An 18102-nucleotide genomic window follows, 5' to 3' on the forward strand; every position below is an offset into this window, starting at 1 on the left:
CACTGTCACTGAAAATCACTGAAATAAAGTCGGTTCACTGGGACTTTAACTAACGAACCTTATTGTAAAGTGTTACCAAAAAAAAATCAATGTTGTCTCCCCTTATTCAAATCTTAAGCAGAATATTTACGTCGCTGTTTTATGTACAATTTAAGCAAATGGTGCAAATGTTATACTGCAAAGCTGCAAAAACTCATAAGAGTTGTGGTGCGACTGATATGGTATAAAAGAGCAGAGCAGAAAGAAAATAGCACAGGATGGAATGACATGAGGGTCAGTGAATGATGACAAAATGTTCATCTTGGCTGAACTTCTCCCTTAATGAATGACTAACATAAAACCAACCACCGAGGCTTCCTGGCCTGTTTATGCTGGACAGAACAATCCCCACGGGCTGCATGCGTGACTCAGCTCAGCTGGAAGAGCCTGAGGGTGGCGTCACACCTGAGTCAGTCCTCTGGACCTCCAGCATCTGTGATCTCAGACCTCCAACAAGCAGACGTGTTGCTGGAGGCGTCTTGTACTGTAAATCGACTCATTTCAGAAGCTGTCTTGTTTCTGTCACTAATCAAATCAATAATAATTTAGTCAAAAAATGCTAATACGCCTGCATGCTCATCCAGTAGGGGGAGCTGCACTTCTTAAAGTCTTAAATGGCTATTTCTACCAGGGGTCATGAAGTGAATAACACTGATGATCTCCTGTTAGTGGGTGGGGTATATTCGGCAGCAAGTGAACATTTCGTCCTCAGAGTTGATGTGTTAGAAGCACGAAAAATGGGCAAGCGTAAGGATTTGAGCGAGTTTGACAAGGGCCAGATTGTGTTGGGTCAGAGCATCTCCAAAACTGCAGCTCTTGTGGGATGTTCCCGGTCTGCAGTGGTCAGTCTCTATCAAAAGTGAAGGACCAGTGGAGAACCGGCCACAGGGTCATGGAGGACCAGTGGAGAACCGGCCACAGGGTCATGGAGGACCAGTGGAGAACCGGCCACAGGGTCATGGAGGACCAGTGGAGAACCGGCCACAGGGTCATGAAGGACCAGTGGAGAACCGGCCACAGGGTCATGGAGGACCAGTGGAGAACCGGCCACAGGGTCATGAAGAACCAGTGGAGAACCGGCCACAGGGTCATGAAGAACCAGTGGAGAACCGGTCACAGGGTCATGGAGGACCAGTGGAGAACCGGCCACAGGGTCATGGAGGACCAGTGGAGAACCGGCCACAGGGTCATGGAGGACCAGTGGAGAACCGGCCACAGGGTCATGGAGGACCAGTGGAGAACCGGCCACAGGGTCATGAAGGACCAGTGGAGAACCGGCCACAGGGTCATGGAGGACCAGTGGAGAACCGGCCACAGGGTCATGAAGGACCAGTGGAGAACCGGCCACAGGGTCATGGAGGACCAGTGGAGAACCGGCCACAGGGTCATGGAGGACCAGTGGAGAACCGGCCACAGGGTCATGGAGGACCAGTGGAGAACCGGCCACAGGGTCATGGAGGACCAGTGGAGAACCGGCCACAGGGTCATGGAGGACCAGTGGAGAACCGGCCACAGGGTCATGGAGGACCAGTGGAGAACCGGCCACAGGGTCATGGAGGACCAGAGGAGAACCGGCCACAGGGTCATGGAGGACCAGTGGAGAACCGGCCACAGGGTCATGGAGGACCAGTGGAGAACCGGCCACAGGGTCATGGGCGGCTCATTGATGCCCGTGTGATCAAACAGACGAGCTACTGGAGCTCAAACTGCTCCAGAAGTTAATGCTGGTTCTGATAGAAAGGGCTCAGAATACACAGAGCATCTCAGTTTGTTGTGTATGGGGCGGCACAGCCGCTGACCAGTGCCCATGCTGACCCCTGACCCCTGACCCCGCCCAGAGCACCAACAGTGGCCCGTGAGCATCAGAACTGGACCACGGAGCAAGGGAAGAAGGCGGCCTGCTTCAGGAATGGTTTGAGGAGCACAACAACGAGTTTGAGGCTTTGACTCTGCCTCCAAATTCCCTAGATCTCAACCCAATCGAGCATCTGTGGGATGAGCTGAACAAACAAGTCCGATCCATGGAGGCCCCGCCTCGCAACTTACAGGGCTTAAAGGATCTGCTGCTAACATCTTGGTGCCAGATACCACAGCACACCTTCAGAGGTCTAGTGGAGTCCATGCCTCGACGGGTCAGGGGGACCAACACAATATTAGGTCATAATGAGCGGACGTTGTTACGTGAACACATCGGAGAATAATAATATGTAAATAAAGTAGTAAATTATGTTTTTTGAAATATATTTATATACTTTTTTTTTTTTTTTCGCAAACAAAGCACTTAATGGAGGGACAGAAAGCTCTCAGATTTCATCAAAAAATATATTAATTGTGTTCCGAAGATTTTTTGGGTGAACTATCCCTTTAAGGACTTTGAATTTCAAAATGATTGACTTGGAATATAGTGTATACTGTTGTGATGGCTTACTTTAAATGATGACAGAACTTTCGCGTTTTGGGCGAACTGTCCCTTTAAATGCCTTTTTCAAAAGTTGCATTTTTTCCTCCGCAGTGTAAATGCGCGAAAGAGTTGAACAAAAAGGGGGAACAGAGACTTTCCAAAGGCATTTAACTACTCTAAACCATTGGATTCCCTCTTATCAGAAGCATATTTCTCCGTTAAAGACGCGTTTTTGCACGTGTGGAGCTTCAGGCGGGCTCTGCTCGAGCTGTCGTCAGTGATGGGACGTCCCGTCTGAGCCTGAGTCCGCTTCAGTCCATCAGAACTCTGCACAAACTCTCCGTGTGTGTTTGCAGTGACACTCGCAATGCTCTGCAGTTCCTCGCTACTTTCTCAAACACACTGTTCCTCATGAAACGCGTCCAGGAGGAGAGTTTACAGTCGACTTCCAGAAGAACAGTCTCGTGCATTGGCAGCTATGGATTATATGTATCTATTCATGTACTGTACGATAAACCTCTTATTTCTGGACTATAGACAGGCTGCACAATCTCATGGTAAGAAAAGCTGATTCATACCACTTTATCTTTGTTGTTCAGTGTGAACAGTAATATTCCACAGCTGGATGATCTTCACAAAGAACTTCTAGCGAGTTAAAAACAAGGAACTCGAGACAACTCGAAATTCTGTGTGCAGGCATATTTTCATATTCATAAAACATTCATATTTTAGTTAATTGATCATGCATTACATATTTATTTATTATTTTAAAGACTCTCACGATCAAGTCGTAATTATTTGCGAATTTATGCATGCATATTCATATTTTCATATTCATAAAACATCCCTCACTTAGTTCATTGATCATGCATTTAATATTTATTTATTAATTTAAAGGTACTCACGATTAAGTCGTAATTATTTGCGAATTTATGCATGTATATTCGTATTTTCATATTCATAAAACATCCCTCTTTTAGTTAATTGGTCGTGCATTTCATATTTATTTATTAATTTAAAGGTACTCACGATTAAGTCGTAATTATTTGCGAATTTATGCATGTATATTCATATTTTCATATTCATAAAACATTCATCTTTTAGTTAGTTGATCATGCATTTCATATTTATTTATTAATTTAAAGATACTCACGATTAAGTCGTAATTATTTGCGAATTTATGCATGCATGTTCATATTTTCATATTCATAAAACATTCCTCTTTTAGTTCATTGATCATGCATTTCATATTTATTTATTAATTTAAAGATACTCACGAATTATTAGCAAATTTGTGCATGCATATTCATATTTTCATATTCATAAAACATTCCTCTTTTAGTTCATTGATCATGCATTTCATATTTATGTATTCATTTAAAGGTACTCACGAATTATTTGCGAATTTCATGCATGCATGTTCATGTTTTCATATTCATAAAACATTCCTCTTTTAGTTAGTTGATCATGCATTTCATATTTATTTATTCATTTAAAGCATGCATATTCATTCATGTGTCTATAAATAGGGTAACACTTTGTTACATGTAGTTACTATAATAATAACTATAAATCATGCACAATTACATGCAACTAACCCTAAACCAAACCCTAATTCTAACCCTATAGTAAGTACGTAAAGTGTAACCAACTTTTTATATTCATTAAACATTCATAACTTTCACCCTTTTTTAGTTAATTGATCATGCATTTTATGTTTATTTATTTATTATATTTTAATGTTGCATATCTGTCAGTTGGCTGCTTTGTCTCGTGTTTATATAAGTCAATAATAAATAATGAAATCTTGTTTGTTTCTGTCAGGGAATCTCTCCGGTAAGTTGAGTGAATTCGGCCTGATGGTCCCGTTCAGTACGGACGCGCGGGGCCGGTTCATGTCTCACGTGCTCTCAGTGAGAGCGTCCCCATCCGGCAGGAAACGGGTCCCGCGGGACGCCCCCGTTACGCCTCTCACGGCCCTCAACGGGCAACAGCTGTTCTTCAACGTCACTGTGTTTGGAAAAGAGCTGCACTTGCGCCTCAGGGCCAACAGGAGACTCGTGGCCCCTGGAGCTTTTGTTCAGTGGCAGGAGGATTTTGAGGAACAGGCCAAAGAGCGGATGCTCGGAGACTGTGTGTTTACCGGGGATGTAACGGACATGCCGAGGGCCTCAGTGGCCATCAGTAACTGTGATGGACTGGTGAGTAACAGTCTTAAAGCCTAGTGTTATGATGCCAACCTTGGGCATCATAAGTGTGTGCAAACCTAGAGCATTTTTATGCATAAATAGATGTTTTTTCAAAGGCAAGACACCCCAGGTGAATATGGTAAAAATCTAATCAATATCACCATGCATGCAGGAAAAAAGTCACACTTGTGAGATGTAAACTTAGAATTCTGGGAAAAAAGTCAGAATTGTGAGATGTTAACTTAGAATTCTGGTTAAAAAGTCTTAATTGTGAGATGTAAACTTAGATTTCTGGGAAAAAAGTCAGAATTGTGGGATGTAAACTTAGAATTCTGGGGGGAAAAGTCATAATTGTGAGATGTAAACTTAGAATTCCGGTTAAAAAGTCAGAATTGTGAGATGTAAACTAGAATTCCTGTTAAAAAGTCACAATTGTGAGATGTAAACTTAGAATTGCTGTTAAAAAGTCAGAATTGTGGGGTGTAAACTTAGAATTCTGGGGAAAAAGTCAGAATTGTGAGATGTTAACTTAGAATTGCTGTTAAAAATTCACAATTGTGAGATGTAAACTTAGAATTGCTGTTAAAAAGTCAGAATTGTGAGATGTAAACTTAGAATTGCTGTTAAAAAGTCAGAATTGTGAGATGAAAACTAGAATTCCTGTTAAAAATTCACAATTGTGAGATGTAAACTTAGAATTGCTGTTAAAAAGTCAGAATTGTGAGATGAAAACTAGAATTCCTGTTAAAAAGTCAGAATTGTGGGATGTAAACTTAGAATTCTGGGGAAAAAGTCAGAATTGTGAGATGTTAACTTAGAATTGCTGTTAAAAAGTCAGAATTGTGAGATGTAAACTTAGAATTGCTGTTAAAAAGTCAGAATTGTGAGATGTAAACTTAGAATTGCTGTTAAAAAGTCAGAATTGTGAGATGAAAACTAGAATTCCTGTTAAAAATTCACAATTGTGAGATGTAAACTTAGAATTGCTGTTAAAAAGTCAGAATTGTGAGATGAAAACTAGAATTCCTGTTAAAAAGTCAGAATTGTGGGATGTAAACTTAGAATTCCTGTTAAAAAGTCAGAATTGTGAGATGTAAACTTAGAATTCTGGTTAAAAAGTCAGAATTGTGAGATGTAAACTTAGAATTCTGGTTAAAAAGTCAGAATTGTGAAATGTAAACTTAGAATTCTGGTTAAAAAGTCACAATTGTGAGATGTAAACTTAGAATTCTGTGCAAAAAGTCAGAATTGTGAGATGTAAACTTAGAATTCCTGTTAAAAAGTCAGAATTGTGAGATGTAAACTTAGAATTCTGTGAAAAAAGTCACAATTGTGAGATGTAAACTTAGAATTCTGGTTAAAAAGTCAGAATTGTGAGATGTAAACTTAGAATTCCTGTTAAAAAGTCAGAATTGTGAGATGTAAACTTAGAATTGCTGTTAAAAAGTCAGAATTGTGAGATGTAAACTTAGAATTGCTGTTAAAAAGTCAGAATTGTGAGATGTAAACTTAGAATTCTGGGAAAAAAGTCAGAATTGTGAGATGTAAACTTAGAATTCTGGTTAAAAAGTCAGAATTGTGAAATGTAAACTTAGAATTCTGGTTAAAAAGTCAGAATTGTGAGATGTAAACTTAGAATTGCTGTTAAAAAGTCAGAATTGTGAGATGTAAACTTAGAATTCTGGGGAAAAAGTCATAATTGTGAGATGTAAACTTAGAATTCTGGGAAAAAAGTCATAATTGTGAGATGTAAACTTAGAATTCCTGTTAAAAAGTCACAATTGTGAGATGTAAACTTAGAATTCTGGTTAAAACGTCACAATTGTCTGAATTCTAAGTTTACATCTCACAATTCTGACTTTTTAACCAGAATTCTAAGTTTACATTTCACAATTCTGACTTTTTAACCAGAATTCTAAGTTTAAATCTCACAATTCTGACTTTTTTCCCAGAATTCTAAGTTTACATCTCACAATTCTGACTTTTAACCAGAAATCTAAGTTTACATCTCACAATTCTGACTTTTTTTCCCCAATTCTGGCTTTTTTCCCCCAATTCTGACCTTTTCTCGCAATTCTGGCTTTTTTCCCAATTCTGGCTTTTTTCCCACAATTCTGCCTTTTCTTTCCCCAAATTCTGACTTTTTTCTGAATTCTGACTTTTTAAGTTTACATCTCACAATTCTGACTTTTTTCACAGAATTCTAAGTTTACATCCGGGAAAAAAGTCAGAAATGTGGGATGTAAACTTAGGATTCCTGTTAAAAAGTCAGAATTGTCTGAATTCTACGTTTACATCTCACAATTCTGACTTTTTAACCAGAATTCTAAGTTTACATTTCACAATTCTGACTTTTTAACCAGAATTCTAAGTTTACATCTCACAATTCTGACTTTTTTCCCAGAATTCTAAGTTTACATCTCACAATTCTGACTTTTAACCAGAAATCTAAGTTTACATCTCACAATTCTGACTTTTTTCCCCAATTCTGGCTTTTTTCCCCCAATTCTGACCTTTTCTCGCAATTCTGGCTTTTTTCCCACAATTCTGACTTTTTTTCCCCCGAATTCTGATTTTTTCTGAATTCTGACTTTTTTTTCCCGCAATTCTGTTTTTTTTCGCAATTCTGGCTTTTTCTCGCAATTGTGACTTTTCTCGCAATTGTGACTTTTTTTCCCAGAATTCTAAGTTTACATCTCACAATTCTGACTTTTTTCACAGAATTCTAAGTTTACATCCGGGAAAAAAGTCAGAATTGTGAGATGTAAACTTAGAATTCTGGGAAAAAAAGTCACAATTGCGAGATGTAAACTCAGAATTGCGAGAAAAGTCACAATTGCGAGAAAAGTCACAATTGCGAGAAAAAGCCAGAATTGCGAAAAAAACAGAATTGCGGGAAAAAAAAGTCAGAATTCAGAAAAAATCAGAATTCGGGGGAAAAAAAGTCAGAATTGTGGGAAAAAAGCCAGAATTGCGAGAAAAGGTCAGAATTGCGAATTGCGGGAAAAAAGTAAGAATTGGGGAAAAAAGCCATAATTGCTAGAAAAGGCCAGAATTGGGAGAAAAAAGTCAGAATTGTGAGATCTAAACTTAGAATTCTGGTTAAAAAGTCAGAATTGTGAGGTGTAAACTTAGAATTCTGTGAAAAAAGTCACAATTGCGAGATGTAAACTTAGAATTCCTGTTAAAAAGTCAGAATTGTGAGATGTAAACTTAGAATTGCTGTTAAAAAGTCAGAATTGTGAGATGTAAACCTAGAATTCTGTGAAAAAAGTCAGAATTGTGAGATGTAAACTTAGAATTGCTGTTAAAAAGTCAGAATTGTGAGATGTAAACTTAGAATTGCTGTTAAAAAGTCAGAATTGTGAGATGTAAACCTAGAATTCTGTGAAAAAAGTCAGAATTGTGAGATGTAAACTTAGAATTGCTGTTAAAAAGTCAGAATTGTGAGATGTAAACTTAGAATTCTGGGGAAAAAGTCATAATTGTGAAATGTAAACTTAGAATTGCTGTTAAAAAGTCAGAATTGTGAGATGTAAACTTAGAATTCTGGTTAAAACGTCACAATTGTGAGATGTAAACTTAGGATTCCTGTTAAAAAGTCAGAATTGTCTGAATTCTAAGTTTACATCTCACAATTCTAACTTTTTAACCAGAATTCTAAGTTTACATTTCACAATTCTGACTTTTTAACCAGAATTCTAAGTTTACATCTCACAATTCTGACTTTTTAACCAGAATTCTAAGTTTAAATCTCACAATTCTGACTTTTTTCCCAGAATTCTAAGTTTACATCTCACAATTCTGACTTTTAACCAGAAATCTAAGTTTACATCTCACAATTCTGACTTTTTTTCCCCAATTCTGGCTTTTTTCCCCCAATTCTGACCTTTTCTCGCAATTCTGGCTTTTTTCCCACAATTCTGACTTTTTTTCCCCCGAATTCAGATTTTTTCTGAATTCTGACTTTTTTTTCCCGCAATTCTGTTTTTTTCGCAATTCTGGCTTTTTCTCGCAATTGTGACTTTTCTCGCAATTGTGACTTTTCTCGCAATTCTGAGTTTACATCTCGCAATTGTGACTTTTTTTCCCAGAATTCTAAGTTTACATCTCACAATTCTGACTTTTTTCACAGAATTCTAAGTTTACATCCGGGAAAAAAGTCAGAATTGTGAGATGTAAACTTAGAATTCTGGGAAAAAAGTCAGAATTGTAAGATGTAATCTTAGAATTCCTGTTAAAAAGTCAGAATTGTGAGATGTAAACTTAGAATTGCTGTTAAAAAGTCAGAATTGTGAGATGTAAACTTAGAATTCTGTGAAAAAAGTCAGAATTGTGAGATGTAAACTTAGAATTGCTGTTAAAAAGTCAGAATTGTGAGATGTAAACTTAGAATTCTGGGAAAAAAGTCAGAATTGTGAGATGTAAACTTAGAATTGCTGTTAAAAAGTCAGAATTGTGAGATGTAAACTTAGAATTCTGTGAAAAAAGTCAGAATTGTGAGATGTAAACTTAGAATTCTGTGAAAAAAGTCAGAATTGTGAGATGTAAACTTAGAATTCTGGGAAAAAAGTCAGAATTGTGAGATGTAAACTTAGAATTGCTGTTAAAAAGTCAGAATTGTGAGATGTAAACTTAGAATTCTGGGAAAAAAGTCAGAATTGTGAGATGTAAACTTAGAATTCTGTGAAAAAAGTCAGAATTGTGAGATGTAAACTTAGAATTCCTGTTAAAAAGTCAGAATTGTGAGATGTAAACTTAGAATTCTGTGAAAAAAGTCACAATTGTGAGATGTAAACTTAGAATTCTGTAAAAAAAAGTCAGAATTGTGAGATGTAAACTTAGAATTGCTGTTAAAAAGTCAGAATTGTGAGATGTAAACTTAGAATTGCTGTTAAAAAGTCAGAATTGTGAGATGTAAACTTAGAATTGCTGTTAAAAAGTCAGAATTGTGAGATGTAAACTTAGAATTCTGGTTAAAACGTCACAATTGTGAGATGTAAACTTAGAATTGCTGTTAAAAAGTCACAATTGTGAGATGTAAACTTAGAATTGCTGTTAAAAAGTCAGAATTGTGAGATGTAAACTTAGAATTCTGGTTAAAACGTCACAATTGTGAGATGTAAACTTAGAATTGCTGTTAAAAAGTCACAATTGTGAGATGTAAACTTAGAATTGCTGTTAAAAAGTCAGAATTGTGAGATGTAAACTTAGAATTCTGGTTAAAACGTCACAATTGTGAGATGTAAACTTAGAATTGCTGTTAAAAAGTCAGAATTGTGAGATGTAAACTTAGAATTGCTGTTAAAAAGTCAGAATTGTGAGATGTAAACTTAGAATTCTGGTTAAAACGTCACAATTGTGAGATGTAAACTTATGATTCCTGTTAAAAAGTCAGAATTGTCTGAATTCTAAGTTTACATCTCACAATTCTGACTTTTTTCCCAGAATTCTAAGTTTACATCTCACAATTCTGACTTTTTAACCAGAATTCTAAGTTTACATCTCACAATTCTGACTTTTCTCTCCCAATTCTGGCCTTTTCTTGCAATTATGGCTTTTTTCCCCAATTCTGGCTTTTTTCCCACAATTCTGACTTTTTCCTCCCAATTCTGGCCTTTTCTCGCAATTATGGCTTTTTTCCCCAATTCTGGCTTTTTTCCCGCAATTCGCAATTCTGACCTTTTCCCGCAATTCTGGCTTTTTTCCCAATTCTGGCTTTTTTCCCACAATTCTGACTTTTTTTCCCCAAATTCTGACTTTTTTCTGAATTCTGACTTTTTAAGTTTACATCTCAAAATTCTGACTTTTTTCACAGAATCCTAAGTTTACATCTCACAATTCTGACTTTTTTTCACAGAATTCTAAGTTTACATCCGGGAAAAAAGTCAGAATTGTGAGATGTAAACTTAGAATTCTGGGAAAAAAAGTCACAATTGCGAGATGTAAAGTCAGAATTGCGAGAAAAAGCCAGAATTGCGAAAAAAATCAGAATTGCGGGGAAAAAAAGTCAGAATTCAGAAAAAATCAGAATTTGGGGGAAAAAAAGTCAGAATTGTGGCAAAAAAGCCAGAATTGCGAGAAAAGGTCAGAATTGCGAATTGCGGGAAAAAAGTCAGAATTGGGGAAAAAAGCCATAATTGCGCGAAGAAAAAAAAAATCAGAATTGTGAGATGTAAACTTAGAATTCTGTGAAAAAAAGACACAATTGTGAGATGTAAACTTAGAATTGCTGTTAAAAAGTCAGAATTGTGAGATGTAAACTTAGAATTCTGTGAAAAAAAGTCAGAATTGTGAGATGTAAACTTAGAATTGCTGTTAAAAAGTCAGAATTGTGAGATGTAAACTTAGAATTGCTGTTAAAAAGTCAGAATTGTGAGATGTAAACTTAGAATTCTGGGAAAAAAGTCAGAATTGTGAGATGTAAACTTAGAATTCTGGGAAAAAAGTCAGAATTGTGAGATGTAAACTTAGAATTGCTGTTAAAAAGTCAGAATTGTGAGATGTAAACCTAGAATTCTGTGAAAAAAGTCAGAATTGTGAGATGTAAACTTAGAATTCTGGGAAAAAAGTCAGAATTGTGAGATGTAAACTTAGAATTGCTGTTAAAAAGTCAGAATTGTGAGATGTAAACTTAGAATTCTGGGAAAAAAGTCAGAATTGTGAGATGTTAACTTAGAATTCTGGGAAAAAAGTCAGAATTGTGAGATGTAAACTTAGAATTGCTGTTAAAAAGTCAGAATTGTGAGATGTAAACCTAGAATTCTGTGAAAAAAGTCAGAATTGTGAGATGTAAACTTAGAATTGCTGTTAAAAAGTCAGAATTGTGAGATGTAAACTTAGAATTCTGGGGAAAAAGTCATAATTGTGAAATGTAAACTTAGAATTGCTGTTAAAAAGTCAGAATTGTGAGATGTAAACTTAGAATTCTGGTTAAAACGTCACAATTGTGAGATGTAAACTTAGGATTCCTGTTAAAAAGTCAGAATTGTCTGAATTCTAAGTTTACATCTCACAATTCTAACTTTTTAACCAGAATTCTAAGTTTACATTTCACAATTCTGACTTTTTAACCAGAATTCTAAGTTTACATCTCACAATTCTGACTTTTTAACCAGAATTCTAAGTTTAAATCTCACAATTCTGACTTTTTTCCCAGAATTCTAAGTTTACATCTCACAATTCTGACTTTTAACCAGAAATCTAAGTTTACATCTCACAATTCTGACTTTTTTTCCCCAATTCTGGCTTTTTTCCCCCAATTCTGACCTTTTCTCGCAATTCTGGCTTTTTTCCCACAATTCTGACTTTTTTTCCCGCAATTCTGTTTTTTTCGCAATTCTGGCTTTTTCTCGCAATTGTGACTTTTCTCGCAATTGTGACTTTTCTCGCAATTCTGAGTTTACATCTCGCAATTGTGACTTTTTTTCCCAGAATTCTAAGTTTACATCTCACAATTCTGACTTTTTTCACAGAATTCTAAGTTTACATCCGGGAAAAAAGTCAGAATTGTGAGATGTAAACTTAGAATTCTGGGAAAAAAGTCAGAATTGTAAGATGTAATCTTAGAATTCCTGTTAAAAAGTCAGAATTGTGAGGTGTAAACTTAGAATTGCTGTTAAAAAGTCAGAATTGTGAGATGTAAACTTAGAATTCTGTGAAAAAAGTCAGAATTGTGAGATGTAAACTTAGAATTGCTGTTAAAAAGTCAGAATTGTGAGGTGTAAACTTAGAATTCTGTGAAAAAAGTCAGAATTGTAAGATGTAAACTTAGAATTGCTGTTAAAAAGTCAGAATTGTGAGATGTAAACTTAGAATTCTGGGAAAAAAGTCAGAATTGTGAGATGTAAACTTAGGATTCCTGTTAAAAAGTCAGAATTGTGAGATGTAAACTTAGAATTCTGTGAAAAAAGTCACAATTGTGAGATGTAAACTTAGAATTCTGTAAAAAAAAGTCAGAATTGTGAGATGTAAACTTAGAATTGCTGTTAAAAAGTCAGAATTGTGAGATGTAAACTTAGAATTCTGGTTAAAACGTCACAATTGTGAGATGTAAACTTAGAATTGCTGTTAAAAAGTCACAATTGTGAGATGTAAACTTAGAATTGCTGTTAAAAAGTCAGAATTGTGAGATGTAAACTTAGAATTCTGGTTAAAACGTCACAATTGTGAGATGTAAACTTATGATTCCTGTTAAAAAGTCAGAATTGTCTGAATTCTAAGTTTATATCTCACAATTTTGACTTTTTAACCAGAATTCTAAGTTTACATCTCACAATTCTGACTTTTTTCCCAGAATTCTAAGTTTACATCTCACAATTCTGACTTTTCTCTCCCAATTCTGGCCTTTTCTTGCAATTATGGCTTTTTTCCCCAATTCTGGCTTTTTTCCCACAATTCTGACTTTTTCCTCCCAATTCTGGCCTTTTCTCGCAATTATGGCTTTTTTCCCCAATTCTGGCTTTTTTCCCGCAATTCTGACTTTTTTTCCCCAAATTCTGGCTTTTTTCCCACAATTCTGACTTTTTTTCCCCAAATTCTGACTTTTTTCTGAATTCTGACTTTTTAAGTTTACATCTCAAAATTCTGACTTTTTTCACAGAATCCTAAGTTTACATCTCACAATTCTGGCTTTTTAACAGGAATCCTAAGTTTACATCTCACAATTCTGACTTTTTTTCACAGAATTCTAAGTTTACATCCGGGAAAAAAGTCAGAATTGTGAGATGTAAACTTAGAATTCTGGGAAAAAAAGTCACAATTGCGAGATGTAAAGTCAGAATTGCGAGAAAAAGCCAGAATTGCGAAAAAAATCAGAATTGCGGGGAAAAAAAGTCAGAATTCAGAAAAAATCAGAATTTGGGGGAAAAAAAGTCAGAATTGTGGGAAAAAAGCCAGAATTGCGAGAAAAGGTCAGAATTGCGAATTGCGGGAAAAAAGTCAGAATTGGGGAAAAAAGCCATAATTGCGAGAAGAAAAAAAAAATCAGAATTGTGAGATGTAAACTTAGAATTCTGTGAAAAAAAGACACAATTGTGAGATGTAAACTTAGAATTGCTGTTAAAAAGTCAGAATTGTGAGATGTAAACTTAGAATTCTGTGAAAAAAAGTCAGAATTGTGAGATGTAAACTTAGAATTGCTGTTAAAAAGTCAGAATTGTGAGATGTAAACTTAGAATTCTGGTTAAAAAGTCAGAATTGTGAGATGTAAACTTAGAATTGCTGTTAAAAAGTCAGAATTGTGGGATGTAAACTTAGAATTGCTGTTAAAAAGTCAGAATTGTGAGATGTAAACTTAGAATTCTGGTTAAAAAGTCAGAATTGTGAGATGTAAACTTAGAATTCTGGTTAAAAAGTCAGAATTGTGAGATGTAAACTTAGATTTCTGGGAAAAAGGTCAGAATTGTGAGAAGTAAACTTAGATTTCTGGGAAAAAAGTCAGAATTGTGAGATGTAAACGTAGAATTCTGGGGAAAAAGTAAAAAATATAGTAGTAAGATGTAAATTGAGAATTCTGCGCGGAAAAGTCTTTATCGTGAGATGTAAACTTAGAATTCTGGGAAAAAGTCAGAATTGCAAGAATAATTAATTGTTTGGCATCATAGTTTCTCTCCAAACATAGTCCGATTTTTTGGGCATATGGCATCATTAGAGGATTCCAAATATGGACAGTATTTGGGAGCATCAGAAGTGCTGCTTACATCACATCACATGAAGATGCCAGGTTTGCAGCTCATGGGTTTTGGGACACAGCCAGCGTTGCTTCAGTACTACAATATTCATTATAATGGCGTGCTCAAACTTTGTATAAATCTGAGTTTACTGATTATCTGCTGCCCTCCGGACATGTTCAACTGTCAAACGGCTGTAATTTCCAATCTCTCCAGCTCTTGCGTAAGATTCACATGCCCACCAGCACTGACCATACTTTCACTTTCCTGGTTTGTCAAACTAATAATGTCAGTCTGTCCCTCTCAAGTCCTTATCCGAGGGTCACACTACACAAATTCACCCAGAGTATGACAGGAGTCATTAATTTGGCAGCTGAAACATAATCAGTGTTGTGCAACAGTCAACATCCTGTCCGAACAGGAACAAGAACATTCTGGCGTCAGCCTTGTTTTGTTCTCTTATGGAAATTTGCTGTGTTGAGGATTTATTCAGGTCACAGACTCAACCCGGCCCAAATCTCCCCAAAATACCTCATGCATGGATTCAGTTGACTCTCCTGACCCTTTAACCCTGAGTAAGTGCACCCTTGATAGTGGTCATTCCTCAGTGCACAGGTCTCAAAACACAGACGCCAAGAAAGCGGCTTCAGATCCTGCAAACTCACAGTTATGTGGCGTCAGTTTGTATGGACATTTTTTCCTCACAGTTGTTAATGTCTCACTTTTTTTACATCTTGCAGTTCTTACTTCAGGTCAGGTCAAGTGTCAAACAATTCAGAAAAAAAGTCTAAATTGGAAGATGTAAACTGAAAATTCGGAGAAGAAAGTCAGAATCAGAGAAAAAAGTCAGAATCTGAGAAAAAAGTCAGAATTCGTCGAAAAAAGTCACAATTGCGAGAGGTAAACTCAGAATTGCGAGAAAAGTCAGAATTGCGAGAAAAAAGCCAGAATTGCGAATTGCGGGAAAAAAGCCAAAATTGCGAGAAAAAGTCAGAATTGCGGGAAAAAAGTCAGAATTGTGAAAAAAAGCAGAATTGCGGAAAAAAAGTCAGAATTCAGAAAAAAAGCAGAATTTGGGAAAAAAAGGTCAGATTTGCAGGAAAAAAGCCAGAATTGGGAGAAAAGCCAGAATTGCGAGAAAAGGTCAGAATTGTGAATTGCAGGAAAAAAGTCAGAATTGGGGAAAAAAGCCATAATTGCGAGAAAAGGCCAGAATTGGGAGAAAAAAGTCAGAATTGCGAATTGTGGGAAAAAAGCCAGAATTGCGAGAAAAAGTCAGAATTGAGTGAAAAGTCAGAATTGCGAGAAAAGCAAGAATTGCAAGAAAAGCCAGAATTGCAAGAAAAAAGTCAGAATTGCAAGAAAAAAGTCAGAATTGAGAATTGCGAGAAAAAAGCCAGAAATGCGAGAAAAGTCAGAATTGCAAGAAAAAAGTCAGAATTGAGAATTGCGAGAAAAAAGCCAGAAATGCGAGAAAAGTCAGAATTGCAAGAAAAAAGTCAGAATTGCGATTGCAGGAAAAAAGCCATAATTGCGGGGAAAAAAGCCATAATTGTGAGAAAAGCCATAATTGCGAGAAAAGTCAGAATTGCGAAAAAAAAGTCAGAATTGAGAATTGCGGGAAAAAAGCCAGAAATGCGAGAAAAGTCAGAATTGCGAGAAAAAAGTCTGAATTGCGAATTGCGGGGAAAAAAGCCAGAATTGCGAATCTCTAAAACATCAAGAGTGCAAAACAGACAAAAAAACACACACTTATACACACAAAAACACACGTACACACAAATTAACGTGTGCCATTCTAAAAGCTAATTGTGTTTTTGTGTGTGTGTGAGTTTTTTTTGTCTGTTTTGCACTCTTGGGGCCCTATCTTGCACCCAGCGCAATTGACTTTGTACACCGACGCATGTGTCATTCCTATTTTGCACCTGCGCAAAGCGCGCTTTTCCCTCCACAGAAGCACGTCGCTAAACTAGTGAATGAACTTGCGCTCCCTGGGCGGTTCAGCGCAAAAAAGGAGGCGTGTTCCGGCGCAAACAATCCCTGGTGCTATTTTGCTGTTCCATTAAACAATTGCGCCACTGACCAGAAAAAACCTAGTCTAAAGTCAGTGGCGCGTTGCGCGTTGTTCATTATGCTATTTTAAGGGCGCATGCTTGACCATAATGTATAGCGTGCACAACGCGCATACACTTTGCTCATGTAATCTACACAGATGCAACAGTTATTTTTGCAAATCATAAATTGTTACACTAAAAAAATATTAACACATGAGATGACGGAAATCATTGTGGTGTGCCACGAAGATGTGAAAAAATAGGCATAAATCTAGCTTACAAATGATTCAGGCTAATTGTAATAATTAAGGATAAGACCTGTTTGCCCAATAGTGGCAAGACATATATGTATATAAGGACATCTGACAAATTGGTTTGTCCGTCAAGAACCAGGAAAAAAAATCGACTGAAAAACTGAAAAAACTGAAAGACTGAAAAAAAAAAAGACTGTGAAATCACCTTTACCATAATGTACAACATTACAACTTCACTTCTCTGTCTTTCACTGCTCTTACAAGTTCATCAGTCTCCTCGGCTGTGAACCGCTCCTGGCGTGCGCCTGGTAAATACGCCATAATAATAGCAATCCATTATGGAACTTGCGCACCTGCTTTTAAAGGGAATGTTGGATGACGCTCGGATTGGTTTATTCACGTTACGCCCAAACCACACCTATGAATAATGAAGCTACTTCAGACCAACCCATTTTAGATTTGCGCCGGGCGCAAGAGCCATTTATCCCGCCGGGAAAATAGCAACAGCGCCGAGACCCGCCCACAAAGTTACTTGCGCTTCGCGTTTTTACACTTGCGTTTCAGATCGTTAAAATAGGGCCCTTGATGTTTTAGAGATTCACCCCTTCACTGTTTACTCCTTTTTTTCTGCATCCTGGCTGATTTGTAGATTGTATGCACAAAAAAACCCCGTATATTTTTGCCAATTTCCCATTCATTTCCTATGGGGGTCATTTTTGACCCAAAGGTCCTGAGTGTGACAATTTTCTTTACGACCACTTAGACTTTTCATATCCTGTTCCCAATTACCAATAAATTCACCAAGTTTCGGACCATTCCGATGAAGCTACGATTTGTAAAATTTTTTAATAAAATGCTTCGGGTCATTTTGTACCCCAGAGGGTTAATCAAACAGCTTCAGGAGGCAGGTAAATGGCTTTGCTCTCTCAAGGCAACCCAATCCCCATCAGCAGCAGTGATTTCCTCTGTTCCGCCAGCACGTTTGCACACACAATGAGATCATTCATCACGGCCACATTGATTTCTCGCTTAGGTAATCACTGTCAGGGCCACGCGGACAATGACCCGCTGTCCCGGAGGAACCGATACTGCCCGTCCCAGTGCAAGAACAGCCATTCTGTGCTGCCGGCGTTCAGGGGGACGGGGGATGAAGGCGGCCGACTCCACCGCTGTCTGGCCTTCAGCAGAACTGCTCATTTGTGCAGCTTTAATGCTTTTACAAACTGTAATTAGCCGCGGGCAACTGCACTCATGATTTATGATGTGCAAGCTTGAAGTTCTCAAGATGACTCTGCTAAAGAGTTGACAGTCGGGTTAACTTCTTAAAGGGGGGTCTAATGATATTTCCTGCATTCTGCCTTATTTACACTGTTCAAGAGTTGATTCTCATGATAAAAGTTTGATAAAACATAGATGAAGTTTAAAAAAAAAACGAGTTGAACATATGACACATACACTCCTTCAGGATTCAAACAAGTTTCAGAACGTTTTTTC

The 18102-nt window shown here is 37.0% G+C and overlaps 1 protein-coding gene across 1 annotated transcript in view; it reads left to right on the top strand.

Moving 5' to 3' along the window:
* Window positions 1-2753: 2753 nt before the first annotated feature.
* Window positions 2754-18102, top strand: part of adamts14 (ADAM metallopeptidase with thrombospondin type 1 motif, 14) — a 124890-nt gene continuing 109541 nt past the window's right edge. Inside the window, exons 1-2 of the mRNA XM_079801342.1 lie at window positions 2754-2997; window positions 4265-4641. Coding sequence (XP_079657468.1) covers window positions 2919-2997; window positions 4265-4641 — 456 coding nt within the window. The 5' untranslated portion in view covers window positions 2754-2918. The remainder of the gene's footprint in view (window positions 2998-4264; window positions 4642-18102) is intronic.

This window comes from Gobio gobio (genome assembly GCF_949357685.1).
Source record: "Gobio gobio genome assembly, chromosome: 20".
NCBI lineage: Eukaryota > Metazoa > Chordata > Actinopteri > Cypriniformes > Gobionidae > Gobio > Gobio gobio.